The 27,867-nt window shown below is 43.6% G+C and overlaps 1 protein-coding gene across 4 annotated transcripts; it reads left to right on the forward strand.

Moving 5' to 3' along the window:
• Positions 1-281: 281 nt before the first annotated feature.
• Positions 282-27,767, forward strand: ALDH3A2 (aldehyde dehydrogenase 3 family member A2). Of its 4 annotated transcripts, none has more exons than XM_070482295.1 (11): positions 350-605; positions 2,020-2,251; positions 2,724-2,819; positions 3,009-3,094; positions 5,002-5,210; positions 7,756-7,873; positions 16,087-16,228; positions 18,317-18,483; positions 20,163-20,262; positions 23,062-23,297; positions 26,167-27,767. In XM_070482295.1, exons 4-11 carry the CDS (start codon positions 3,023-3,025, stop codon positions 26,179-26,181), a joined length of 1,059 nt encoding a protein of 352 aa, XP_070338396.1. In that variant the 5' UTR covers positions 350-605; positions 2,020-2,251; positions 2,724-2,819; positions 3,009-3,022; the 3' UTR covers positions 26,182-27,767. The 4 variants fall into 4 exon arrangements, with proteins under 4 accessions (XP_044600775.2, XP_070338393.1, XP_070338396.1 ...); XM_070482293.1 differs by lacking the exon at positions 26,167-27,767 and adding an exon at positions 24,221-24,519 and having other exon boundaries at positions 359-605; XM_044744840.2 differs by lacking the exon at positions 2,724-2,819 and having other exon boundaries at positions 282-605.
• The last annotated feature ends 100 nt before the right edge of the window (positions 27,768-27,867 follow it).

A 27,867-nucleotide genomic window follows, 5' to 3' on the forward strand; every position in this document is an offset into this window, starting at 1 on the left:
GTTCGGCCACAGGACAGCCACAAAATGGAGGAGGGAAGCCGAACCCCCTCGAGAGCGTCCCTGCTCGTGGGCCGCTTCCTGCGTCGCGCCCGGTTCCCGTCAGCGCCTCGGCCGCTCGCCCTCCGCGCCCTGGCCCACTTCTCCCGGCGCCTGGTCCCTAGTCCTGCGCCCCGACGACCCCCGCCCACAGCCCACGCGGCCACAGCCCGCACGCGCAGCGCTGCCGTCGGAGCCCGCGGAGGGCGGGGCCGGCGAGCGCCTGCGGGGGCCACGTGGCCCGCGCCGACCAATAGGCGCGCGGATCGGGCCGAGCCCAGCCCCGCCGGGCAGAGGTCTGGGTGCTGGGCTTGGACGTCGGGAGAGCGGAGCGAGCGGCGGAGCACCGAGGGCAGAGCTCGCGTCCGTCCTGCCCGCCGCGCCCCCGCCGCCGCGCCGCTCCTCAGGACAAGGCCATGGAGCACCAAGTCCAGCGGGTTCGCGATGCCTTCCTGTCCGGCCGGTCGCGACCGCTGAGGTTCCGGCTGCAGCAGCTGGAGGCCCTGCGCAGGATGTTGCAGGAGCGCGAGAAGGACATCGTGGCGGCCATCGGCGCCGACCTGCGCAAGGTAGGCGCGCGGCGGCGGAGCCTGCACCCCCGCTCCTGCTACCCCGCTGCAGACCGCGCTCCGCCCGAGCTTTTGCTTGTTAAATTTATTTTTGATTACGCAAGCACTATGCGAGTATTATCTGCAGCAGTTCAGATACAGCAAAAATTTTCCTGGCCCTCCCTATCCTGCTGCCTTGCTTAGAGCCAGTCCCTGTTGGGCGGATCTGCAGACACGTAGACGTGTGTGTGTCTTCTGGCCTCTGTTTTTCTTCTTTTGTGAATTGCCTTTTATATTCTTGCTTGTTTTCCTGTTGCATTTATGATCCTTTTCCTAATTATTTGTAGGGATTCTTTGTGTGTTCTTCATTTCGGTAATTTGTCAGTTTAATGTATTGGAGATACTTTTCTCCTGTCTGTCTTTTAACTTCGTTAACGGTTTCTTTTGTAGACAGGTTTTTTGGTTGTCGTTGCACTCAAATTTTCCTCCCTGACTTAGTGTTTTTGGTCAGTGCTCTTCAAACTGGCGAATCACCTGGGTATCTTGTTAAAATGCAAATTACAGTTCAGTAGGTCTGGGAGGGCGTCTGAGATTCGAAGTTTCTGACGAGCTCCCAGGTGGTAGCTTGCTGCCTGTTTTGGAAGCACGCTTTGAATTGCAAGGTTTTGGGTAGCGTTTACAGTCTAAATATATTCCCCTGCGTTTTCTAATAATGTTGTTATCACTTTGTTTTTACTTTTTTATTTTCGTTCCAGGGATAACAAGGCCTTGCTCTGGCTTTGAGAGCCTCCCTCACTTCCTCCCAATCAAAGATTATTTTGAGGAGTAGTAGCAACAGTAACTATAAACTTCCCTTTATAGTACTTCCGGTGGAGAGGGGCTGTGATACCAAATAAACAAGATGGGATAATTAAGATCTCAGAGTCTGAGTCCTTCCTTCTACAAGTATCAGATATGTATATGAGTGTGTGCACATACGGTATTACTAAAGAAGTACAGTAAGTTCCTTGCCCTTGAGAGTTTTAAATTTGATTGGAAAACAAAATATACATAGAAAAAAATGTGAGTGTTGTTATAAACGAGTGTATTAGGGGTGAAATATTAAGGTACAGGTGAAAAGCATAATTGCTATGATTTATAAAGTGTGATCAGGCAGGCTATCGTTAATCGGGGAAGTCTTCCTGAAAGAGGTAATGTTTGAGCCTGAGTTTAAGTGGCTTGGATCGTTAAAGAAGGATTTAGAGGGATGAAGTTATATTAGGGAACTAACAAGTCTTTGTTGAGGGCTTCAAGCTTTTAAAAGGAACCCAAAAGGCACACCAACTAGCCTGATTACGCCCGTTGTCACTGCAGCTGTGCCTGGCCTGAAGTTTCTGACATTCAGGGCTAAGTGTATGATACTCATGCAAGGCTAACTGTGGTTTTCTTATAACAGAGTGAATTCAATGCATACATTCAGGAATTCCTTACTCTTCTTGGGGAGATTGACCTTGTGCTGGAGAAGCTTCCTGAATGGGTTAAGGCTACACCAGCTAAGAAGAACATGCTCATCATGCTGGATGAGGCCTACATTCAGCCAGAGCCACTGGGAGTTGTACTGATTATTGGAGCTTGGAACTACCCCCTTGTTCTCCTCATTCAACCTCTGATAGGAGCCATTGCTGCAGGTCTGATGTCAGCTTACATCTTTATACCTTTTTAGAGGGGCTTATTTTCTCATACTGGTTGTACGTTAACGATAGTGACTAATTAAATGCATTTGCTTTGCTGGTTTGCTCAATACCCCACTAGTGTGTTGAGAATTTATAAATGTTATCTTTTTAAATGGCCTCCAGAGGAGATTTGCATGGTGGCTGTTTTTCAAAGCACCTGGGGAATGAACCTGTGGGACTATAAAGGCATAAGTCAACAGGCCCAGGGTTTGGAGTCAGGCGTCCATTTTCTAATGTGGTTTCAGTAGCTGACTCTGGCCTTGAATGAACCATTTGATTCTGTGTGACCAGTTTCTTCATTCACATAAGATCTATGGGAATAATAGAAGCTTGAGTGTGTAGCCAATGCCAAGAGATTAATTTCTCACTTCTGGAGGATCCAGGTCAACAGCTTTATGTTGACAAGCTTGTTTGCCAATAATTGCAGGGAAAACAGGAAAATCCAAGGGTGGAGTGGGAGAAAAGTGAGAGAAAGCTGGAAGAGTCGGGGAGGCTGGCGGAGCCTATTGCCAGTGACCTGAAGGTGAGAACTAAGGAGTTGGCATTTGAGAGAGAAAGTGAGACGAGCTCTTATGCTCATTATGAGAGAGAGCAGAATTAAGAGCTGCAGAGGTAATTGGAGTAGCAGTATTCCCCACATGAACACCGTTTTGGTAGGTATTAAAGTTACTCAGGTATTCAACAGAACCATCTTGCTTTTTTCTTTGTTTAGGAAATGCTGTGATTATGAAGCCTTCTGAAGTAAGTGAAAATACAGCCAAGATCTTGGCTAAGCTGCTCCCTCAGTATTTAGACCAGGTAAGAATGTCTGGACCCCTCGTTGACACGTCTGTTTATTGTGGAGAGCACGCATTTGATCTTCCTACTAGTGCCTGTCACTGAGGGCTGGGGGTCTGTTTGCAGTTTCCTTAAACCTCCAGTAATTGGCTTAATAAAAGTTAAGCTCCAAATCAAACTGTGGAATAACTCAGCTCTTGTGGCTACGCAATATATTTAGGCCTATGGCTTCATTGTCACCCTGGCTATTTACAGATCCTTTTCTGCCATTTGGCATTTTGAATTAACCTTTATTTTCCCTAACGTGATTTTAAGTGTATTCTTTTAGTGACTTATTTAATGAGGGACTGATGCCGAGCTGCGTGCTGATGATCTCTTTTGTCTTAATGGGGTGTGGCTGTATGGGAACACTTCTGCTTTTAAAATGGGCATGTTTGTGGCGCTAAAACTACAGGAAAAAAATGGCATCCTGAACCAGAGTATGGACCCTCTCTTGGAGTTAAAGCGCTGGCATTTACGAGTGTCAAAAGCTGAGTCAGGAAAGTGATCTCCTCAGTCATAGAGTGGCTCCTCTCTGTTCAAAGCGGAGGTTCTCGTGCCCCCCAGAGAGGAAGTGTATATTGCCGTCATGAAATCGGGACTGCTTAGTTCTACACAGGATTGCTTCGGGGGGAGTCTTCATTTGGCTTTCGTTGAAAGACAACTTTACAATATCATAACTGGAGTTGTATGCATTAAAATAATCCAGAGGCCAACTCCAGCTCTTGGAATAATATTGTTCCCTTTGTTGTCTTCTCAGTGCTACAGCAGTCTACAGAACAATTTTGTTCTAATAGCTATGGTTATCCAGTTCATGGTTACTGAGATGTCATGGACTGAGTGGTGTTTGGAACCAGAAGATAGAGGTGGAAGGTCTTACTTTCCACCTCACTGGGGATAAATTCTTCACTATGACTCTGTCCAGGTGGGGAAATAATGCCTGCCCTGCCTCACTTAGCTTGTTGGGGTACCGATCCCATATGCCCTGTAGGTAAGCCTTATGCAAGGTAAAACTTGAAACATTTGTGGGCAGTTGAACTATGAAATGAATGAGAGCTAGTTAGCCCTCCTAATTAACAGGAGATCAAGTGGAAACATGAGTTCCACAGCGAGCTTTTATTTCACTCCCACCCCTCAGAGTCTTTTGAACATCTCCTGCTATCTTCCTTCCTTGCCGTCTGTTCTCTGTCATTGCTTTTCATGCTGTTATTATCCAAGATGCTCTCTCTTTTATAAAGTTGTTAATAATAGCAGTGTACATAAGGGCTCCGTCCAAAACTCTGACTTCTCCCCAGTAACAGGTGAGGAAAGTGAGGCTCAGAGGTGTTCAGTAGCTTGCCAAAGGCCACATAAGCTAGTGACAAAGCCCAGATTTAGTCCAGATCTGACTTCACGAGCAAGTGCTCTCACCTGCTGTGCTTTGCGTACATTGCTTCAGCAGACATGTGCTTGATTCCTGCCATGCACCAAGCCCTGCACTGTGTTGTGTAAAAAGAGAATGTTCAGTTTAAGATACTCAGCCGAGGCCTGTCCTGTGATCCTTGACAGCAGCCACTTTCTGACCAAAATCCTCAACTTGCACAGCCCCCATCTCGCGCATTTTGCTGGTCAAATCCAACCATTTGTTCCCTCTTTTGTGTCTTCGTTGCTGGGCTCATGTGGAAAATGCTGGACTGTCTGGTCAGTTCCACTGTTGGTCGTTGGGTCTCAGATGCCTTGAGACTCTGTTCTCCCCTTGTCCTCCTCCAGTTCCCTCTTCTGACACTATAAGGGCTGATCTCTGTCTTCTGGTTTTCCTGACTATTACATGTTTATGTTGAAGAAATTGCTCACGTTAGACAATAGGATTAATTTGGTGATGCAGGTGTTTATGTTCTTCTTTCTTTAAGGACCTGTATGTTGTTGTTAATGGTGGCGTCGAGGAGACCACAGAACTTCTCAAGCAGCAATTTGACCACATTTTATATACGGGAAACACTATGGTTGGAAAAATTATCATGGAAGCTGCTGCCAAACATCTGACCCCTGTGACTCTTGAACTTGGGGGTAAGAGTCCGTGCTACGTTGACAGAGACTGTGACCTGGATGTCGCCTGCAGGTGAGACTGGCTCTCTGGTTATCAGAGGTTTTCCAGGCTCAGCAGAGACTTTTCCAAACAGGTCGGTGTATCGTCTTTGCACTGGAACCCTGTGCCTCCTGGCTCTGAGAGACGCCATTAAGTGTTGGTGGTTGACGTCCTGAGGAGTGACAGGATTCTTAACTGTCTCTTGGTGCCATAGCCAGAAGAGATGAGCGATAGATCTGGACGCCACATGATTATCCTTAGGTGCTATGAACAATTTCTTTCTGTTATCAGGATTCTAAATTTGGCAAGAAAGTTTACTGTTCTGCTGGTAGGTGATCCATGAAGTAGGTAATCTAGAGTAATAGTATATGTGCCTGATAATATTTAAATGCTCAACAGAAAGGGTGTTGTTATTTTTTTTAGTTGCTTTTTCTCCTCAAATCTCCCCAGCACATAGTTGTATATTTTATTTCATTTCTTTCTTTCTTTCTTTATTATTTTTTATTGAGTTAATGATAGGCTACAATCTTGTGAAATTTCATTTGTACATTATTGTTTGTCAGTCGTGTTGTAGGTGCACCACTTCACCCTTTGTGCCCACCCCCCACCCCCCTTTCCCCTGGTAGCCACTAATCTGTTCTCTTTGTCCCCATGTTTAAATTCCTCATGTGAGTGGAGTCATACAGAGATCGTCCTTCTCTAACTGGCTTATTTCACTTAACATAATCCCCTCAAGGTCCATCCATGTTGTTGCAAATGGGACGATTTTGTTCTTTTTTATGGCTGAGTAGTATTCCGTTGTATCTATGTACCACATCTTCTTTATCCATTCATCAGTCGATGGGCACTTAGGCTGCTTCCACATCTTGGCTGTTGTAAATAATGCTGCAGTGAACATAGAGGTGCATGGGACTTTTGGAATTGCTGATTTCAGGTTCTTTGGGTAGATACCCAGTAGTGGGATAGCTGGATCGTACGTTAGTTCTATTTTTAATTTTTTGAGGAATCTCCATACTGTTTTCCATTGTGGTTGCACCAGTTTGCATTCCCACCAGCAGCATATGAGGGTTCCTTTTTCTCCACAACCTCTCCAACATTTGTTACTATTAGTTTTAGTTATTTTTGTCATTCTAATGGGTGTAAGGTGATATCTTAGTGTAGTTTTGATTTGCATTTCCCTGATGATCAGTGATGATGAGCATCTTTTCATGTGCCTATTGGCCATGCGTATATCTTCTTTGGAGAAATGTCTGTTCATTTCTCCTCCCCATTCTTTGATCGGGTTGTTTAATTTTTTGTTGTTGAGTTGTGTGAGTTCTTTATATATTATGGATATTAAGCCTTTGTCGGATGGATGACTTGCAAATATTTTTTCCCAGTTAGTGGGTTGTTTTTTTGTTTCAATCCTGTTTTCCTTTGCCTTGAAGAAGCTCTTTAGTCTGATGAAGTCCCATTTGTTTATTCTTTCTGTTGTTTCCCTTGTCTGAGAAGGCATGGTGTCCGAAAAGATCCTTTTAATACTGATGTCAAAGAGTGTTACTGCCTACATTTTCTTCTAAAAGCCTTATGGTCATAGTTGTATATTTTAGTTGTGAGTCCTTCTAGTTGTGGCACGTGGCCCGCCGCCTCAGCATGGCCTGATGAGTGGTGCCATGTCTGTGCACAGGATCCGAACTGGTGAAACCCTGGGCTGCCAAAGCAGAGTGCGTGAACTTGACCACTCGGCTGTGGGGCCGGCCCCAAAAAGGGTATTATTTTGATCTCTTAACTGAGTTTCTTTTTTGACAAAACCAGTATTATTCATCTTTTGACTTAGAATAGAATCTTGCTTCTGGGAACTAGAAAACAAAAGGTTTCAGGTTTTCTCTGCTCAATCAAGTTTAGCTACCAGGAAGCACCAAAACCCAGAACTGACTGTGAGCTCAGGGTGGTATGGCTTTCTCTCCTCTTCAGAGATGGGGCGAGGAGGAGGTGTAGGGAGCTAGGCTGGGGTCCAGCTTGGCTTCATAAGTAAAGTCTGCCTGCCAGAACACAAGACCCTCTGTTTGTGACTGTTCAGGTCTTGGACTTTGATCTGTACGTGGGCATGGCTTTCCAAATTGGGGAGGGGCTCCACGTAGAAGAGGCTGGTCTCACAGGCCAGCCGTTGTCCTGCTTTGTTACCTGAACATCCTGCCAGCAGGATCTAAAGCCACCAGGAGAGGTGGAGTCTGTGTGAACGCCTCTCATCCTGCATGTCCTTTTGGTGGGACTGATAGGAGGAAGAGGGTGTCGGGAGGCTGTTTCTCTCTTTTCCTGCAGCAGATAATGGCTTAACTGCTTATAAAGTACTATTTTCCTGGAGCTGGCCTGAGAATTTCCCTGCTGCTTAGAATATTCTACTTCAGTTGGAAAATGCATTCCAAGTTCCAACCAGCTGATTTAGAGATGAGTTTTCACAACATTTTACTTTTTTATAAAGATTACCAAGTAACTCTATGAATGCATGCTAGTTCCAAAACATTCAAACAACACAGAATTATGTAACAAATGAATAGTAGACTGAATTCTGTGGCTCTTCTGCGTTTTTTCCCTTCAGACGCATCGCCTGGGGGAAGTACATGAATTGCGGCCAAACCTGCGTTGCTCCTGACTACATCCTCTGTGAGTCATCCCTCCAGAATCAAATCGTGCAGAAGGTGAAGGAGACCGTGAAGGTTTGTGTGTGGCACATCTCATTCTCTTGGTTTATTGAGATACAGAGTCAAATCGACTGTTTGCAGGCAGCATCCCTGTTCCCTCCTCCCCCGGAAAATTCCAGTGGTCGGTATGACTGAGTTAACTTATTGTCTAATTAAAAATGGTCTGTGCACCTTTCATAGAATGTCTGCTGGAGCAATGTTAGCTTGCTGTTGGACACACTTGGACTGTCTACTTGATTTGTTGATGAAACATGCTTTTAAGCATGTTGTGGCACATGCTTTAAAAAAAATTAAGTGTGTTTGGTGGTTTTGCAAGAATGTTCCCACTCCTTTGAATTCAGTCAGAGGCCCTTTGGCATATTGGCCATTGCTGATTAAGGTTATCAGTTCTTGTGTATGTAGAGAGTTTAGGAAGGCCAAGAGTTTGGAGAAGTGAGTTAATTAAGTACCTGTTTATTGTATATTCTTGACATGCTTATCAATCTTTTAGGGTGTTTAAAGATCTGTAGCAGGGGAATCAAGGAAGGCTGTGTGCTAGTGTCCTAAGCTAAGCCTTGAAGAAATGTAGGATGTGGATTGCACAAAAGGAATGCGATGACTCCGTGTGATACTGAGCACTGGGCTCACCCTGCTCGCCATGATCTGAGCCAATTAATCACAAGTTAGGGATCAGGAAAGGAAGTTTAGACTAGCAGGCTAATTGGAAGACAAGTGACTAATGTCTCAAAAAACCCATCTTCGGTCAGCAACATGGTGGTGTGAGCTCACCCAGGACACTCTCCCCTCCAAATTACAACCAAAAAGAGCAACTGCTTTCCAACCAAAGAAAAAATCCTAATAACAGAAATCGTCAGAGTCCCACAGCAGCCAAACGATGGAAGGTGGAAAGGCTGGAGCCCCACTCAGAGGACCTGGAACGGGGTAGGAGAGAAGTTCGCTCCCACCTCTAGAGGCTGGGATCGCTGCCGCGGGTGCGGGAAGCAGCAGGGGAGGGGCCGCGCGTCCGGGATTGTCCAGGACTCCCACCTCCCGAGCAGCAGAAACCCTCTAACAGGGGAAAGCTTTCGTGTGGAAGAACCCCAGCAACCCAGGGCCCCAGGAGACCAGAAAGTGAGAGCTGATCCAAATCCAGGTCCGCATGAGTGAGGGTGCCCCTCCTTCCCCAACCCATGCTGCCCGCTGCTATTGTGGCTGGAGGCTCAGAAAACAAGCCTCTTGACCCCCATCTAGTGGCAACAGGCTGTTATTGCAGCCGAATAATCCCATCATGTTGAAAAACCGCTCCTCTACCATCCAGCAATTTATAAAAGCTCCAGTCCAAGAGGAAAACAATAAAAATACAGAAGTAGGTCCTGAGGGCTTGGAAATGGGTAAACTAAGTGAAGATGACTTCAACATAGCTATCCTCAAAATATTCAATGAGGTAAAGGGAAATATAGAGAAACAAGTCAACGAGTTCTGGAGTTACTTCACAAAAGAGATCGAAATTATAAATAAGTATCAATTAGAAATACTAGAGATGAAAAATACAGTGGATCTGATAAAACAGAATATGGATTCGCTGAATGCCCATGTAGACACCATGGAGGAGCAAATTAGCATAATTGAAGATAGACAGGCTGAATGGCTCCACACAGAGGAAGGAAGAGAACTAAGAATTAAAAAACTGAAGAAAATCTGAGACAAATAGCCGACTCACTGAGAAAATGCAACTTAAGAATCATCAGAATTCCTGAGGGTGTGGAAAAGGAAAATGTAGGAGAAAGTGTGTTCAACGAAATAATAGAAGAGAACTTCCCAATCTAGGGATTGAGAGAGAAATGTGTATGGAGGAAGCTTTCAGATCTCCTAGATTTGTCAATGTAAAAAGACCTACTGCAAGGCATATAGTAGTAAAACTGGCAAAAATGAAGGACAAAGAAAGAATACTCAGGGCAGCAAGGCAGAAGAAAATAACTACAAAGGAACCCCTATCAGACTTTCAGCAGATTTCTCCACAGAAACCTTACAAGCTAGGAGAGAATGGAGTGACATATTCAAAACTTTAAAGGATAAAAATCTTCAGCCAGGAATACTCTATCCAGAAAAAATATCCTTCAAATATGAGGGAAAAATTAAGTATTTTCCAGACAGACAAAAGCTAAGGGACTTTGTAGTCACAAGACCTCCACTACAAGAAATCCTCAAGAAGGCTCTCATACCTGAAAAAAGAAAGAAAGGGAGAAAGGGGTCATAAAACGCAGAGTAGGGAGACAAATAGATAGAATTTGAATAGGATAGCAAATATTCAACTATAGCATTAGGATGAAGGGAAGGAAATCACCAAATCATAGATAATCTTAGCACTCTAACCACAAACTCACATCACAAGTTGGAATAAGAGATGAAAATAATAATTTAGGAGGGGAGGAGGAAAGGGACTGAAACAGTCTAGGCTAAGGAAGTAACAGACCACCAGAAAATGGACTATGTTATACGTGAGATTCTGAATACAAACTCCAGGGTAGCCACTAAACTAAAAAACAGAACAGAGACACAAAACATAAATAAGGAAAAGTCTAAGAAACCCAGTATAAGAAATTGCAGAAGTCAGTGGGTAGGCTAAAACACACAGGATGAGAAACAAAGGAAAACCGGAAAACGAGCAACAGAATAACAGCATTAAGCCCTCATGCATCAATACTCACCCTCAATGTAAACGGATTGAGCTCACCAATAAAAAGACACAGAGTGGCAAGATCCAACAATTTGTTGCCTCCAGGAAAAACACCTCAGCTCCAAGGACAAGCACAGGCTCAGAGTGAAGGGGTGGAAGACAGTACTCCAAGCTAATAGCAAACAAAAGAAAGCAGGTGTCACAATACTTATATCAGACAAAACAGACTTCAAGATAAGGCAGGTAAAGAGAGACATAGAGGGCTAATATATAATGATCAAAGGGACACTTCATCAAGAAGAAATAACATTTATAAATATCTATGCACCCAACACAGGAGTACCAAAGTTCATAAAGCAACTATTAACAAACCTAAAAGAAGATATCAAAAACAACACAATAATAGTAGGGGACCTCAACACCCCACTCACATCAATGGACAGATCATCCAGACAGAAAATGAACAAAGAAACAGTGGAGCTAAATGAAAAGCTAAAACAGTTGGACGTAATAGACATATATAGAACACTCCATCCAAAAACAGCAGAATACACATTCTTAAGCACGCATGGAACATTCTCAAGGATAGACCATATGTTGGGAAACAAGGCAAACCTCTACAAATTTAAGAGAATTGAAATAATAACAAGCATCTTCTCCACTCATAATGCTATAAAGCTAGAAATTAATTGCAAGAAAAAAGCTGAGAAAGGCACAAGGATGTGGAGACTAAACAATATGCTATTGAAAAAGCAATGGATCATTGAAGAAATTAAATACGAAATCAAAAAATATGTGGAGACAAATGAACATGATAATGTGCCATACCAACGCATATGGGATGCAGCGAAAGCTGTATTAAGAGGAAAATTCATTGCAATTCAGGCACATCTTAACAGACAAGAAAAATCCCAAATCAGCAATCTTAAACTACACCTAACCAAATTAGAGAAAGAAGAACAAACAAAGCCCAAAGTCAGCAGAAGGAGAGAAATAATAAAAATCAGAGCAGAGGTAAATTTTATTGAAACAAAAAAGGTGGTAGAAAGGATCAATGAAACAGAGAGCTGGTTCTTTGAGAAGATAGATGAAATTGACAAACCCCTAGCCAGACTTACAAAGAAAAAAAGAGAGAAAGCTCAAATAAACAAAATCAGAAATGAAAGAGGAGAAATAACAACAGACTGCAGAAATACAACAGATGATAAGAGAATACTATGAAAAAACTATATGCCAGCAAAATCGATAACCTAGAGGAAATGGATAAATTCTTGGAATCCTACAATCTCCCAAAGCTCACTCAAAAAGAAGCAGACAATTTGAATAGACCAGTCACAAGGAAAGAGATTGAAACAACAATCAAAAGCATCCCAAAGAATAAAACCCCAGGACCAGATGGCTTTCCGGGGGAATTCTACCAAACTTTCAGAGAGGATTTAATACCTATCCTTTTCAAGCTATTCCAAAAAATTAGGGAGGCTAACACATTCTACGAGGCTAACATCACGCTGATACCAAAGCCTGACAGGGACACCACGGAAAAAGAGAACTACAGGCCAATATCGCTGATGAACATAGATGCAAAGATTCTCAACAAAATTTTGGCAACCCGAACACGGCAATTCCTCAAAAGGATCATCCATCATGATCAAGTGAGATTCATACCAGGGACACGGGGATGGTTCAACATCCACAAATCAGTGAACGTGATACACCACATCAACAAACTGAGGCATAAAAACCACATGATCATCTCAATAGATGCAGAGAAAACATTTGACAAGATCCAACAGCCATTTATGATAAAAACTCCAAACAAAATGGGCATAGAAGGGGACTACCTCAACATAATAAAGGCCATATACGACAAACCCACAGCCAACATCATACCCAATGGGCAAAAACTGAACGCCATCCCCCTGAAAACAGGAACGAGACAAGGATGCCCTCTCTCACCACTCTTATTTAACATAGTTCTGTAGGTCCTGGCCAGACCAATCAGGCAAGAAAAAGGAATAAAACGAATCCAAATAGGAGGGGAAGAAGTGACACTCTCGCTGTTTGCAGATGACATGATCTTATATATAGGAAACCCCAAAGAATCCATTGGAAAACTGTTAGAAGTAATCAACAACTACAGCAAAGTTGCAGGGTATAAAATCAATGTACATAAATCAGTAGCATTTCTATACTCTAATAATGAACTAACAGAAAAAGAACTGAAGAACACAATACCATTCACAATCGCAACAAAAAGAATAAAATACCTTGGGTGAATTTAACTAAGGAAGTGAAAGACCTATACAACGAAAATTACAAGGCTTTTCTGAAAGAAATGGATGACGACATAAAGAGATGGATTGGAAGAATAAACATAGTTAAAATGTGCATTCTACCTAAAGCAATCTACAGATTCAGCACCATCCCAATCAGAATCCCAATGACGTACTTTACAGAAATAGAACAAAGAATCCTAAAATTCTTATGGGGCAACAAAAGACCCCGAATTGCTAAAGCAATCCTGAGAAAAAAGAACACAGTTGAAGGCATCACAATCCCTGACTTCAAAACATACTACAAAGCTACAGTAATCAAAACAGTATGGTACTGGTACAAAAGCAGGTGCACAGATCAATGGAACAGAATTGAAAGCCCAGAAATAAAACCACACATCTATGGCCAGCTAATCTTTGACAAAGGAACTGAGGGCATACAATGGAGAAAAGAAAGTCTTTTCAACAAATGGTGCTGGGAAAACTGGAAAGCCACATGTAAAAGAATGAAAATTGACCATTCTCTTTCACCAGTCACAAAAATAAACTCAAAATGGTTCAAAGACCTAAAGCTGAGACCTGAAACCATAAGGCTTCTAGAAGAAAATGTAGGCAGTAACACTCTTTGACATCAGTATTAAAAGGATCTTTTCAGACACCATGCCTTCTCAGACAATGGAAACAACAGAAAGAATAAACAAATGGGACTTCATCAGACTAAAGAGCTTCTTCAAGGCAAAGGAAAACGGGATTGAAACAAAAAAACAACCCACTAACTGGGAAAAAATATTTGCAAGTCATCCATCCGACAAAGGCTTAATATCCATAATATGTAAAGAACTCACACAATTCAACAACAAAAAATTAAACAACCCGATCAAAGAATGGGGAGGAGAAATGAACAGAGATTTCTCCAAAGAAGATATACGCATGGCCAATAGGCACATGAAAAGATGCTCATCATCGCTGATCATCAGGGAAATGCAAATCAAAACTACACTAAGATATCACCTTACACCCATTAGAATGACAAAAATAACTAAAACTAATAGTAACAAATGGTGGAGAGGTTGTGGAGAAAAAGGAACCCTCATATGCTGCTGGTGGGAATGCAAACTGGTGCAGCCACTATGGAAAACAGTATGGAGATTCCTCAAAAAATTAAAAATAGAACTACCGTACGACCCAGGTATCCCACTACTGAGCATCTATCCAAAGAGGTTGAAGTCAGCAGTTCCAAAAGTCCCATGCACCCCAATGTTCACTGCAGCATTATTTACAACAGCCAAGACATGGAAGCAACCTAAGTGCCCATCAACAGATGGCTGGATAAAGAAGACGTATATATATACAAGGGAATACTACTCAGCCGTAAAAAAGAACAAAATCGTCCCATTTGCAACAACATGGATGGACCTTGAGGGAATTATGTTAAGTGAAATAAGCCAGTTAGAGAAGGATGATCTCTGTATGACTCCTCATATGAGGAATTTAAACATGGGGACAAAGAGAACAGATTAGTGGCTACCAGGGGAAAGGGGGGCTGGGGGGTGGGCACAAAGGGTGAAGGGGTGCACCCACAACACGACTAACAGACAATAATGTACAACTGAAATTTCACAAGATTGTAACCTATCATTAATTCAATAAAAAAAAAAAAAAACCTCTTCAAAAATTACAGAATCTTGAGGCAGTTATATAGGGAAAATGGGCAGTCAGGGAGGGGATCCAGGATGTTGGTCTCCATGCATGATGGGCTCCAGGCATTAATCAATATATCAAGATATCAAGTAGATATAGTAAGCGGAGGCTGTAAATCAGGAGAGCATGTGAATTTTTTAAAGTTCATGCTGAGCATCGAGTAGTCACACAGGAGGGACTTGGGGCTATTTAGCCCAACAAGATGGCTTCACTTTTGCTCACTTACAAGTTCACTGGTAGGAGGGGATCATTAAGCCCCCTGGGTGGAGGAACTTACTGAAACAATCATTGTTCCCTCAACACGTGCTAATTGAGCACAGAAAGGAGGGATCAAGAACAACAAAGAATGACGTGTATGATCAGACAATGAAAGTTGTATCCAGGAAGCTAGGGAAGCCTGGTGCTCCAGGGCGTCACTGGGCATTAGGTGCTGAGGGAGCTGATGTGGGAATTGGACATTAGTGATGGGACTGAAGATGCCGCCAGACAAGGGGAACATGAAAGGACAACTGGCCAGATCCAGGGAACATGGGACGGCCGAGAGAGAGGTTAAAGATGCCTGGGAGACAGACAGTGCTTGGGAATTGGAAAAGTTGTGCTTAGCTGAGTTGGTGATGAACTCTATCTCAAAGGAATAAGAGCCCCTCTGCCTGCCTTTGAGGAGTTGATACTCTTAACACAGTGGTTCTCGACCAAGATTCACCAGGGAGCCATTTAAGGAAAGTTTCCAGTCCTCCCCTCCGAAGACTGTGCGTCAGTTGGTCTGGCATCTCCAGGTGATTCTAAGGTACACCCAGCATTGGAAACCACTGTTGCTGACTCTGGAGTTAGGGCCCGGGAATGTGCGTTTCAACAAGCCACCTGGGTGATTTTACCAGCCAGACCTGAGGCTGTTTGTGAAGAGTGGATGAACAGTGCTCATTTTGATTTGAGAGTCAATTAAGAGCTTTCAACAAGACGTTGAAGTGATGCTGTAATTCCTTAATTATACATATGTTTTACATAATAATTATTGATTATATGATTTTTGAGGTTCTTTTACCTTGGTTAATTTACCAAAATTGTGTTTTGATCCTTTGAGTGGTTTCCCTATTATCCATGACTGGTGGAATACCAGTCCAGAGAAGATGATAAAACAATGAGATAGCACAAAAGCTCAGCAAACTTTTTCTGTAAAGGATTAGATAGTAAATATCTTAGGCTTTGCAGGCCATAGGGTCTCCATTGCAGTAAGCAATTCACTGCAGGAGGAGAGCAGCCACCGCTGATACTTAAACGGGTGGTGACCCTGACACAGAGCAAGACCTCCCCCTCTGCCTCCTCTCGCATTCAGCCCGCAGGAGGGCCCATAGAGAGACTGCAAGAGAGCCGCGTGAACCCCTGAAACCGTGGAAAATGAGAGATCTCTGTGTGCTTTAATTCTTGCCCTTGACGCTCCAAAAAGCTTAAACTTAGTACTGTTATACTGCTACGAAAGTACTTGGGGGTTGAGGGGTGGTATAAAACCAGATCGATTTTTGGGCGAGTGGATTTTGTGCTTATTACAGAAATTGAAATTTGAATCTTTTGTGACAATTAAATACTATTGTTTTACGTAGGAATTTTATGGAGAAAATATAAAAGAATCTCCTGATTATGAAAGGATCATCAATCTTCGTCACTTTAAGAGGATACTAAGTTTGCTTGAAGGACAAAAGATAGCTTTTGGTGGAGAGACCGATGAAGCCACACGCTACGTAGGTAATGGAAATTCCACCTTCTTGTGGGGAGATGGCAATTTGACAGTGTTTATTGACTATTTACTGACACTAAATAAATGACTACAGATCTTCCTCAACTTACAATGGAGTTATGTCTTGATAAACCCATCGTAAGTTGAAAATATCTGTAAGTGGAAAATGCGTTTAATACACCTAACCTCCCGAGCATCATAGCTTCGCCTCGTCTGCCTTTAACATGCTCGGAACACTGCCATTAGCCTGCAGTTGGGCAAAATCATCTAACACAGAGCCTATTTTATAATTAAGTATGACTATCTCATGTAATTTATTGAATACTGTACCGAAAGTGAAACACACAATGGTCGGTGGGTACAGAATGGTGGGTCACCCTCGTGATGGCGGTGCTGACAAGGAGCTGCGTCTCGCTGCCACTGCCCAGCATCACGGCAGAGCGTCGTACTGGATGTCGCTAGCCCGGGAAAAGGTCAGAATTCAAAATTCAAAGTACGGTTTCTACTGAAGCATCTATAGATCTATAGTGTTTAACAAACCATTAAATACTGCTTTCTGATATACTGCTTTTGCTATAAACTAAAGATGATTTTACATATAGAGAGAGATACACACACGCGTTTAATAATCCCACCTGTATTATACTAGTTTTTTGTATTTGCACATATTTTATCTAATTTTTTTTTCTAACAACCCTGAGAAGCAGAATAAAACTTTATGGAATTATTTCTAATTTATGGTTGGAAAAATGGCACCAAGAAGGAAATAGCTTAGTCACAATTCCACAACTAGCTGATGGTAGTACTGTTCCCAGAAACAATGTTTTGATCTATTGTGCTTGACCTTGTCGTTTACTTTCTTTTTGTCTTTTTTATTCTTTGCCATGAATATATATTACTTTTGAATTTTAAACACATTTTTCTAAAATAACATATAAGGTGACAGAAGAATTACACACTTCGTTGGCAAAAAGGCTGCCCCAAATAGCTTTACTTATCCCCTTTTATGCCGCACATCACCAAAAACCCAACTTAAAAAAAAACAAAACTTGAAGGCCTTAATAAGGAAAAGTGTTTTCTCTCATAATGAGCAGTCCTGGGTACTTCCAGCCTGTTAATTCAGTGGCTTAGTAATACCCTCAAAAATCCCTGATTCTTTCATCTTTCTGTTCTTCCAGCCTCAGCATGATGACTTTGCCCACTTCTAGGCTCATCAGTGGCAAGAGGAAAGGTCTGTCATGGTTGGTTCAAATTAGTTAGGACCTTTCACCTACCGGGAGTCAGGGCCACCTTACCTGAGCACATGGCTGTGCAGAGGAGGGTAGACACCCAAACCCAATCAGTTCTCTGAGCCAGGGAAGCAGCGGGCAGCAGATTTGGGTTAGCACTTGTATACCCCTGGGGTGTGCTAGAAAGAGCCATCCTCTGCCGTGTTGCCAGCATAACCTAGTAGGACACTAAACGAAAAGAGCCAACTTGTTGTCAGATGTCTTCTCTTTTAGTTGATAATCCAGCTTGCTAGGATCATTTTGAGTACCACTAACAGGTGACTTACTTGGCATGGCTGCTGGGACACTGTAGCTTCTTCAGTGTCCATATTGCCCTCTTTTCTTATGACCCTTCCGCATAGTGGATGGAACACTGAACTAAGGGTCAGGGAATCTTGACCATTTAAGTATGTTTTCTTAATCTGCCTAATGGAGTGGAAATAAAGGTCATAAGTGTAAGGAAGCACTTGAATTAAGAAGTGGTGTTGATTTGATCCACAGAAGGGCTCTCAGTGCTTCCAGAAAGGCGTACATATAGCCTCCTGTTCTGAGTATGGACATGAATCTGGCTGTGGACAGGGTGAAATATGAGTAGGATGTATCCAAGTGTATCTTCCCCTTGGTTTGCACAAGGATACCTTGATTCACATACTTGGGGACATTTAATTTGCACAGTTCATCCACATACTCAGGACTTTTTTTTCAGTAGATAATGCTTGGGTGGAAGTAGGAAAGGGATGGATGGGTGACCCAGTGGAACAAATGTAAGGTGACAGCTTTGCATTTCTGATTTCTTTAGCATTTTCATTTTGCTCATTTCCCTTTTAGCCCCAACGGTACTTATTGATGTTGATCCTGAAAGCAAGGTGATGCAAGAAGAAATTTTTGGACCAATTCTTCCAATAGTGTCTGTAAAGAATGCAGAGGAGGCCATAAGATTCATAAATGAACGTGAAAAGCCCCTGGCTTTCTATGTATTTTCTCATAACGATAAGGTAAACTTTACAGAGAACAGGTCACTGTCATAAGCCACTGTCATAAATTGTGTTCCTTCTTTGCTGTAAAGCAGATGATGGTTTATTTTGTGTAGCAGCAGAGCACACTGAGAGAGGCTGCACTCAGAGATGGCCATCTTGGGTAATGAGGCCCTAGGGTTATTGCTGTTAGCTTTCCCCTACTCCCTGGGGGTAGAGCCAAGTCCTCAGGGGTGAGAGTCACAAGTTTTTTGACTCACAAACACCTTCTGTACAGTTGGACAACTTGTATGTTCCAGCAAAAGCTTTTCCAACATCAGTCCACAGGGCATCCTGTGTCAGAGTCCCTCTTACCCCGATGCCATTCGCAGCCACTCAGTGGGGCTGCGTGGACAGATCTCTGGCACTGTCATGGAAATGGTTGTGATATCCTGAACCTTAGTTTCTCCAGTTCCATTACTTTGCTGTTAGAGCAGAGGAACCATACCAGCCGGGGGAGGATGTCACACCGTCACACCAGGACGAGCAGCTGCGCCACTTTCTGCGTGGCTCGTTCATTTGCGTGGTTCATTCAAGGTGACCGGCTGCTCCCAAGGGACAGTAGGTGGGCAGGTAGGTTCAGGAGCCCTCTGATGAAAAGGGAAAACTAGAAGGGGAAGATGGGACCAGTCGAGGTCTGAGGAGTTCTCAAACTAGATGTTTTCTGGAGAGCGTCTGGTGGTCACCTACAGGTAGTCGTGTAGCAGCTTCTGGAGCTCGTAGTGCTGTGGAGATAGAGCTGTGTGAAGTGAGACCAGAGGTGGGCTCAGGAAGTAAGGGGTTATTAACAAACAACGGTCTGACATTTTAAATGACCACAGGTAATGTGGTGGACAGGAACCCTGAAGCCTGAAGTCTACTGGCCAGGGTGGAGGTCAGAGGAGAGCACTCCCCAGCAGTGGGTCACCTGCTGTGACCACAGTCCGCTGTTATGCCCACCATGAGAAACTCTCAAGGGCTTGTTGGCAGCAAGGTGAAATGGCATTTACCAGTCAGGTGCTATTGTGCCTGTTTGGGTCTTAGGCCAACATTTATTTCTTCAAAAGTAGGATGCTAATCTTAAATACTTTTTGCATTTCATAAAAACTAAATGTCTATTAAGTATGTGCTATAATTTAGAGCAGAGATGGAGAAATACTAACAATTTTTAAAACCTGGAATATAGACTGAAATTCCCTTGTGGGGGTGGTGGCAGGAAGGCTTGGGCCAGCCTGGTAGCATAGTAGTTAAGTTCACACACTCCACGTCAGCAGCCTGGGGTTCACAGGTTGAGATCTCAGGTGTGGACGTACACACCGCTCATCAAGCCATGCTGTGGTGGTGTCCCACATACAAAATAGAGGAAGACTGGCACAGATGTTAGCTTAGGGCCACTCTTCCTCACCTAAAAAAAAAGGCTTTTGCTGCCATTTGGTGTAGTCCAGCTCTAGGTGGAGGTTGCGTGAACCAGACCAGTCTGGTGCTACTCCTCACAGTACTAGGTGTGCGTCTGAGAAGTTAGATCGTCTGAGTACATATTTGCTAAACTGAAAAACACTTAGATTGTGGGTTGGGCACAGACTCGAGTGGTGGTGCCGACACACACAGCTGGCACGTTCATCCCTCCGGCACACAGCCTGTTTGCGGGTGCTGCTGACACCGAGCCTCTGTTCTGTCCTCAGCTCGTCAAACGGATGATTGAGGGCACATCCAGCGGCGCTGTCACAGTCAACGACGTCGTAGTGCACTTCATGCTCAACTCGTTACCCTTTGGAGGAGTGGGTGAGCATTCCTCTCTCCTGTTCATAGCAGACATTTCTGAAGGCCCCATTGTTTCGCGAATCATTTGATTGTCCTCTCCTTAGAGGACACTCAGTTTTCCTGCCACCCCGCCAGGCCCTGCTGAGGGGTCTGTGTCTTCTCACCCACTTCCCATCCTTAGTAGCACTTAGCACAGTCTGTAATTATTTTGTTCCTTTCATTGGTTTATTTGTTTATTGTCCTTCTCCCAGATTTAGGGGATATTTTTGGTGAAAAATCACATCTCAAATTCATTGATTAAGGTGCCTCTGTCTTTGCTTTAAGTGAGGTAGTGAATGACAAGTTCATGGTGCCGGGAGCGGACAGCAGCCCAAGGGTTTCTCTTGTCTCTTTGCTCTCTGCTCGGGGTCGTATTAAGTAGTACTCGGTTTCCGCCTGTGCTGCTCCCCAGCCCTGTGTGCGGCGAGCGGCCTCTGAACTGTCTCACTGCTTGAGAAGAGCTGGAGAGCCCCCGTGCTCTAGAGAGGACGGGCAGAAAGAAACTCACTCTCCCTGATGCTCTGTGGACATGGCCTGGGCACTGCTGCTCCCTTTGGGCTGGGAGCTGCCTGTCTCTTTTATACCTGAGATGATTGAGCCAACTTTTTATTTTTACTTCAGGGCCTAGGTGGTAGGCTTCTCTATTATCTAGTTAGATATTATAAAATAGCAAATATGTAAAAACTCTCATAGCGAAAAGCAAATAATAAAGCCACTGTCTTAAAAGTTCCTGCTTTATTCTCTCCCTCTGTAATAGCATAAATAAATTACTCCGTAGGAATGCAGTGGCTCAGTTTTGCAGGAACACTTATTCCTGATTAAGGCAAGCTTGTTCCATGGCCAGGAAATCCTGGCCTCCTTCCCATGATTGCCACGTGTCCCTTTCTAGGATGTAACATAACAGCCACCGCTCAGCACCGTGCCCGGCGTATGTGGAGGCCGGGTTGGGATATCATGGGATCCAGGCCGGAGCTGGTGGTGGCTTGGACTAGGATGGTGGCAGAGGAGCTAGTGGAAAGGGAGTGGACATTTTGGGGAGTCAAGCAACAGGATTTGCTGAAGGATTGTGAATGTGTTGCCAGAGGAGAGATGGTGAAGAAGGAAAGGGTAGCTCATGGAATCTGGGCTGGAGTTAGTATTGTAGTGTCGCTGCCCAAACTGTTAAAGGGTTAGATTAGACTCCGCTGTCTCTGGCTCCTCAGTCCCCCGCAGGATCCTGGCTCCCACAGCACAGCTGCAGCCAAAGTGACGTCACCAGTGCTGCCGAATGCAAACCTGGTGGCTTGGGTTCAGTCCCTTCTTGCTTGGCTAGGTATCCTTTGGCATCATTGACCATACCCTTTATAACAAAACAAACTATTTTCCCCCTAATTGCAGAAGGAATACAGTCTTTTAAAGAAAACTTTGGAAAGATAGAAGAGTGCAAAGAGTAAAAATTTAATTACCTGTAACTCTAGTATTTAAAGATAACCTCTGGCGTACGTTCTTAAAATTCTTTCTTTGCATATATATGCATACACATATACACAAATAACATGAGTATTTTATTAAAAAACGATATCTATTGTTTTCTACCCTGTATGTGACAATATAGTGTGACGTCTTCCCATGTCAGTATGCTTGCATGTCATGATTTTAGTAACTGCATACTGTTCCATCATAAGAATGCAGCGTCTTTGGTTAACTAGTTTCTGGTAATAGGTTTTTTTGATTTCAAGTTTGTTGGTATTAGGATTCTAATATATTTTTGTGTAGTTTCTGATTATTTCCTTAGGAAAAATGTCTAGAAGTATAGTTGCTGTGTTGAAAGGGCTTATACTTTTCTTAAAAAATGAAATGCTTTTTCCTTTTCATCCTAAAAGTAATATAGGCTTTTGGGGGAAAAAAAAAGAAAAGCAAACAAAACACTACAGAAAGTTAAAAGGAAAAATGTAGTAACCTCCCAGGCATAAACACTATTAATATTTTGGCATACAGTTTAGCTTTTTCTTTAAAAATACATATCTTTTGATACATATTGCCAAATTTTCCTTCAGCTTTAGCTGTCACCTAAATGACACACCAGCCATCTGGCCCAGTCCACTGCTTCCTTGACCCCCTGTTGCCCAGGCCTTGTGCCCCGTGCCTTACATGTGTATCCACAGCACACATGGTAGATGAGAGGAAGGGAAAGGCGCAGAGCATGGCTTTTGAGGAGGGCAGAGACTTACACTGGCTTATGGTCACCCAGCTGCATGACCCTGCTGTCCTGGTCCTTGTTACTCTCTAGGAGCTTAGAGGAGGCAAGTGGGTGAGTAGGGCTGTGGATAAATGAAGCCCCAGGGAATGGTGGGAAAAGAACGCACACAGCATTTAGGGTCTGACGATCTGGGCTCACCTTCTGGCTTTGCATTTTTCACCCTGGGCAAGTGCCTGACCCTGCTAAGCTCCCTTCCCTCTCTGGAATTGGGAGTGGGGACACTTCACACAGTGGAGCAGTGGTGAGAATTAAGTTAGAGAATGGATTTCCATGCTTGGCATGGTCCTTGGCACCACCACCCCAGAGACCTGTGAATCTTTGCCCTACTTTGGAAAGCGTCCTGTTTGAAAGGGAGATTCGCCTTGCTGGGAATACTGGGAAGAATTTCCTGAAAATTCAGAGCCACTTGACTGGCCGAGAAGTTAAATGGGGGCGTCCCAGACAGCAGGGAGTACTCTGGGTTTCCTCTGTCAGTGTTTAGACAGAGAAGTAGCTTGTGTCACCTACAGTGGAGCCTATGTTGTCTGTTCTCTTTATTTCAGGTTCAAGTGGGATGGGAGCTTATCATGGAAAACACAGTTTTGATACTTTTTCTCATCAACGTTCCTGTTTATTAAGAAATTTTAAGAGAGAATTTGTTAACAAACTCAGATACCCTCCCAACAGCCAGTCAAAGGTGGAGTGGGCCAAATTTGTCTTATTAAAACAGTTCAGCAAAGGAAAACTCGGTCTCCTGTTACTCACTTTCCTGGGCGCTGTGGTGGCTGTGCTGGTCAAGGTAAGTCCCCATAACTCACGAGGCGCCAGTCGTTCTGGTCCTGCCCGAGTGGCTACCGGGTGCATTTTCTTTCTCTTGGGAGTTCATCTAATTTTATAAATCAACTCTCTTATATTAACTTCTGGAATCTAAAGGTCAGCGAAGTACAGCCTGCCTGATCGCTGCCTATTTTATAAGTAAAGTCTCGTGGGGGCACAGCCACACCCGGGCTCGGCTGTGGTTTCTGGCGGCTTTTGTGCCTCGGCGCAGACCTGCGTGGCTGCCACAGGGACTGTGTGGTCCACAAAGCCTCAATTATGACAGGAAAAATTTGCCAACGTCTGGGATAAAAGTTTAAAACACTGCAGAACTTGCTTGCAGAATTCTGCGCTTTCTCACCTTCAGATCCTTTTGCTCTTGGTGTTTCCATTTCATTCTTTAATATGCATGAAATGAACATGCCATGGAATGGGGCGGAGAATTCTGTGGTGGACAGTAGTGGTGGTGAAGCAGCTTTTTAGTGAAGGAAGCTTGAACGTTCTTCCTCCATAGCTGACTACTATATAAAGTTTGTCTTGGATGATTAGTTATGATAGACATGGCCTGCTAAGAGGCCCCGTGACAGCTGGCTTTTCAAGGCAGCTTGTGTGTCCTAGGGGTGAAGGAAAAAATCCAAGATAATGAAGCTTTAGATGGAACCGGGGGAGGTGACTGTGTCCTTGGAGCTCTCTGCCAGCCAACTGAGGAAATACATTGAAAACACTGACATTATCTGTGAAGACAGGCTTGGAGGAGAGACAAGATTCAAGCATTTAATGGAAATAACTGTGTTTATAGCTGTATTTTGTTTAAAATGTGAAAGGGGGCTGGCTCATCTTACAGTATCACAGCTTCAGAAGAATTGGAGCTATCAATTACATTTGAAATCATTTGGGTTTTCTCAGAAATACCAAGCTGTGCTGAGGAGAAAGGCCCTGTTGATTTTTCTGGCAGTTCACAGACTGTGTTGTCCAATGAACAGCAGATTTCAAGCCCCAGCTTTGTTAAGAGTGAGGTGGGAACTCCTTGTTTTGTTTCTATGTACAGAGTTGGCCAAGTTGCGGTATGTTTTCTTTTAGTTGTTTGTTTTTCTATAGTTGGAGGCTTAGGGGCTCTTGTAAAAAGAATACTTAACGTATTTGTCTCCAGACATTTTTTTGAGCTTTGGCCCAGAGTATCAGAGTGTTAAAACTTATCCACAATTTTAAAAGGGTGAGGTTGGGTTGCTGGAATCTTCGAAAATGTGGAGAGGTAGTGGCCCAGCCGGATCCGGGTGAAGCATACGTCCTTTCTAGAAAAAGGACAGACACACATGTACCTCCTTCCTCTTCCCCACCTGTTCAGTTCTCCTGGAGGAAGCGCCAGCCAACCAGTTCTCCATTTAGACACTGAACTCAGTTAAGTTCCATAATTGGAGAATAATCTTCTAAAAATCTCCAAGTCATTTTTTGTTTTCTTTTGAGTTGTTTTGCTTTCAAAGGGAAGTTTGACTTTAGAATTCATCATAGCAAACTTAGGGAATCAAAGCATAGTATACAGTTTGGGGACTCTGTGTTCTCGCTTCCACATCTGCCTGGGGCCTGAGGCGTGCTTGGGTCTCGTCATTATCTGCCTATCTTGCTCTTTCCCAAAAGGGTTTGGCAGACAAGCCTTTCTCTATTAGGGTCTAGAGAAACAGCACTGTATAGAAACGTTTAGCTGGGAAGAAGAACATGTAGCTTTGATTCTTGGCTCTGAGATGGATTTAATTATGACTTTGGGCAGGGCCTTTTCTGAGCTCGTCCTGGGGCCTCAGCCGCTCGTGTGTAGGATGAGGGAGCGGGCATCAGTGAGGCGCAGGTCACTTTCAGCTCTGCCTCTCAGGTCTGTTCGTCTGGGCTGGCGTGTCAGCTGTTCAGGTTGTTTGCACATTGGATTCGGGATGAGACTAGGTAAAGTCTTAGTTTTCTTTTCCTCTTTCCTGCTTCTCTGCTCTTCTCTCTGAGCTTTTATCTTCTTTTTATCAAACCACCTTTTATTTTAAGTAATTTGCTTGAGGAATCCTTATTTATTGTAATTGCAAACATTTTTTTGAACTTGCTTTTCTGCACTTAGTAGTTATTTTGTTATATGCTTGAGTTTGATTTTATTAATTCACTAGAATTAGAATGGAATTGGAACATTTTTAAAAGGGAAGTTGAAAGCAGTGATTATCAATCTAAAAGGAGCGTGTCAGAATCTCAGCGTGGGGAGGAGTTTCTCTCTGCATTTAAAAAATACATACACACGTACACAAAAAGTTCCAAGAAAGCTTAATATGAGCTTCAGAAAGCATCGTCGGGGTTATGGGTTTAAAAAAGTTGAGAAATATAAAAGCTTAAAATAATCACCGTCATTAGGCCTTTGAAAATTAGGTCTGATGTTTGAACCCTGAGGGCGTGCAGCGCTTCCAGCCTCAGTAGGCATGGACTCAACTCAGTACGACTTCAGAATTTTAGCAACAAAATCGTTGATCAGTTTTTAGATTTCCTGGAGAACTTCAGCTTCCTGTTCTCAGTGCTAGGACAGTAAATGAGTGTTTTCAGTCTCTGCCTCTATTCTGACGTTGTCTCGTTGATATTGGACAGAATACCACCTCCGTCACCACCCGGATGTTATTGTTGTTTTTGGGAGGAGAGCATAATTATTTATCCTCAGCCCAAACCACGCTTAGACTTCTTAGCACGACATGGGCCTTTTAATACAGTGCATTTAGAGTCTCTTAAGACAGGAGGTGTTTGCGAGAGTCCTGATACTGAGTTCATATTCCAGGGCTGGTTGGGTGGGCTTGTAAACCAGCAGTGTAACCTAGGTCCCTTTCTCCTCTTTCCAGGCTGGATACTTCTGAAGAATGATCCTGTTCAACCTCCTAGTTGCCTCTACTGAATTATTCCTCTGTTAATAGTTAATGAACCAGTAATTTTAAAACCTACCAGAAATAGCAAGAAAATATGCAAATACACTGTAATCAAACCTAAAATTCATTGCCACTCACAATTAAAACTTGCCATTTAAGCCAAATCTCACCGTTCTCCAGTAGTGAGGATACTCAGACAACCTATTTTAGATTGTGTTACCCAGATCTTAGAGCTCTGGGCTAGGGGAGCGGAATGCATTAGTCTAAACCTGAGCTCCTTGGGGAGGTCCAGGAATCTCGGAACCCGCTTAGTGACTTCTTCCCTCCAGCACCCACCTCCACGGCTGCCCCCAGCACTCTGCGAAGCTTTAAGAGCACTGCTCAGGGTTACAGCAGTCCAGAGAGGTGAGGCTGGATCTTCCCAGCTCCCCTTGAGGTTTGAGGCACTAGAACTGTGGGGGAGGCGTGGGGGGCGGTCCCTGACCCTCATCCGCTGGGACTTGAGAATCTGATCTCCAGGAGTTGGCCCTCCTGTCAGACTTGACGCCTCAGCAGTGCTCTTCTCCTTTCTCAGCCATTCTCCATCCTGTCTATGTTTGGTTTGTGGCAGTCTCTTGTCCCTATCCACAAATGCTTTTTGTGGTTACTCTCACTCAAAGCATCTTATAAATCCTAGGGCTTCCTGAAAGATAGTTGCCAGTTTCATGCAAGTATCATCTGTCATTCTTCCGGTGTAGGAGTTGTAGAACTCTGCATCTTATGAAATCTAACTGGCATTTTGTAAATGCTGTAATGAAAGTACTTATACAATACTTATCCTCTCCCAGGACCCTAAAGTTGCAAGTTAGTCGATCTCCAAAGACAAATCTTTAATGTTCTTATTTCTGTAGTACAATGCAAGTAAATTTCACTTTTTTAAACTTCAGAGAGATCCCTTTCTGAATAAATTCAGCCCACAGAACTTAACACGGGGACATCATTTCCTGTCACAGACAAGAGGCCTTGGATATTCAGGACTTGGGAGCCTGAGAGCTCAGGGGGCCAATGGTGGGACATCTGGAGAAGGACTCTAAGCCACAGCAGGTGACCCCTCAGAAGGGGACCGAGGACGTAAGAAGAGGATCTCCTGAGCGTGCCCAGGACCCTGCGTACTTCGCCAAGTGGGAAGTCCTAAGACGTGGAGTGCAGCCTCCCTGCCGGACGGGGCGCACCCCCACCTTCCGCGCCCCTGGCTTGAAAACACTCGCCCACTTGGGGGGAATGGGATTCACTTTATAGGACATCTAATCAACTTTGTTGAATGAATTTGTTCCATTAATGCTGTCTGAAGTATGTTATGTCTATGTGATTGCACAGGATGTGGTGTCAGGAATTAATCACTAGGCTAATTTAGGAAAAGGCTGCTTAAATTGTGGCTCTCACTCTCAGAATAATCATAAAATATCTTAGACAAAATGTCAATGTGGGATTTTCGTTTAGTATAATAAGTTGTACATTATAATTGCTAATTAAACTAAACTACTGGCTTGTCTACTAGTATATACTGCTTCAAAATAAATACATTATATTTGATAAAATTGGTGTGAATTTTAATATTCTTAGTGTGGAATCTCAGATATGCCCTATTGGAGACAATGTTTTGCTCATAAGTTTTCTCCAACTATAAATCCATTTTTC

Source organism: Equus asinus, chromosome 13, assembly GCF_041296235.1.
Source record: "Equus asinus isolate D_3611 breed Donkey chromosome 13, EquAss-T2T_v2, whole genome shotgun sequence".
Taxonomy (NCBI): domain Eukaryota; kingdom Metazoa; phylum Chordata; class Mammalia; order Perissodactyla; family Equidae; genus Equus; species Equus asinus.

Coding starts and splice junctions, on each gene's coding strand:
- ALDH3A2 (XM_070482292.1), top strand. CDS start 453: ATGGAGCACCAAGTCCAGCGGGTTCGCGATGCCTTCCTGTCCGGCCGG. Junction 606..2,019: donor TCGGCGCCGACCTGCGCAAG/GTAGGCGCGCGG, acceptor TTCTTATAACAG/AGTGAATTCAATGCATACAT. Junction 18,484..20,162: donor TATTTTCTCATAACGATAAG/GTAAACTTTACA, acceptor TTCTGTCCTCAG/CTCGTCAAACGGATGATTGA.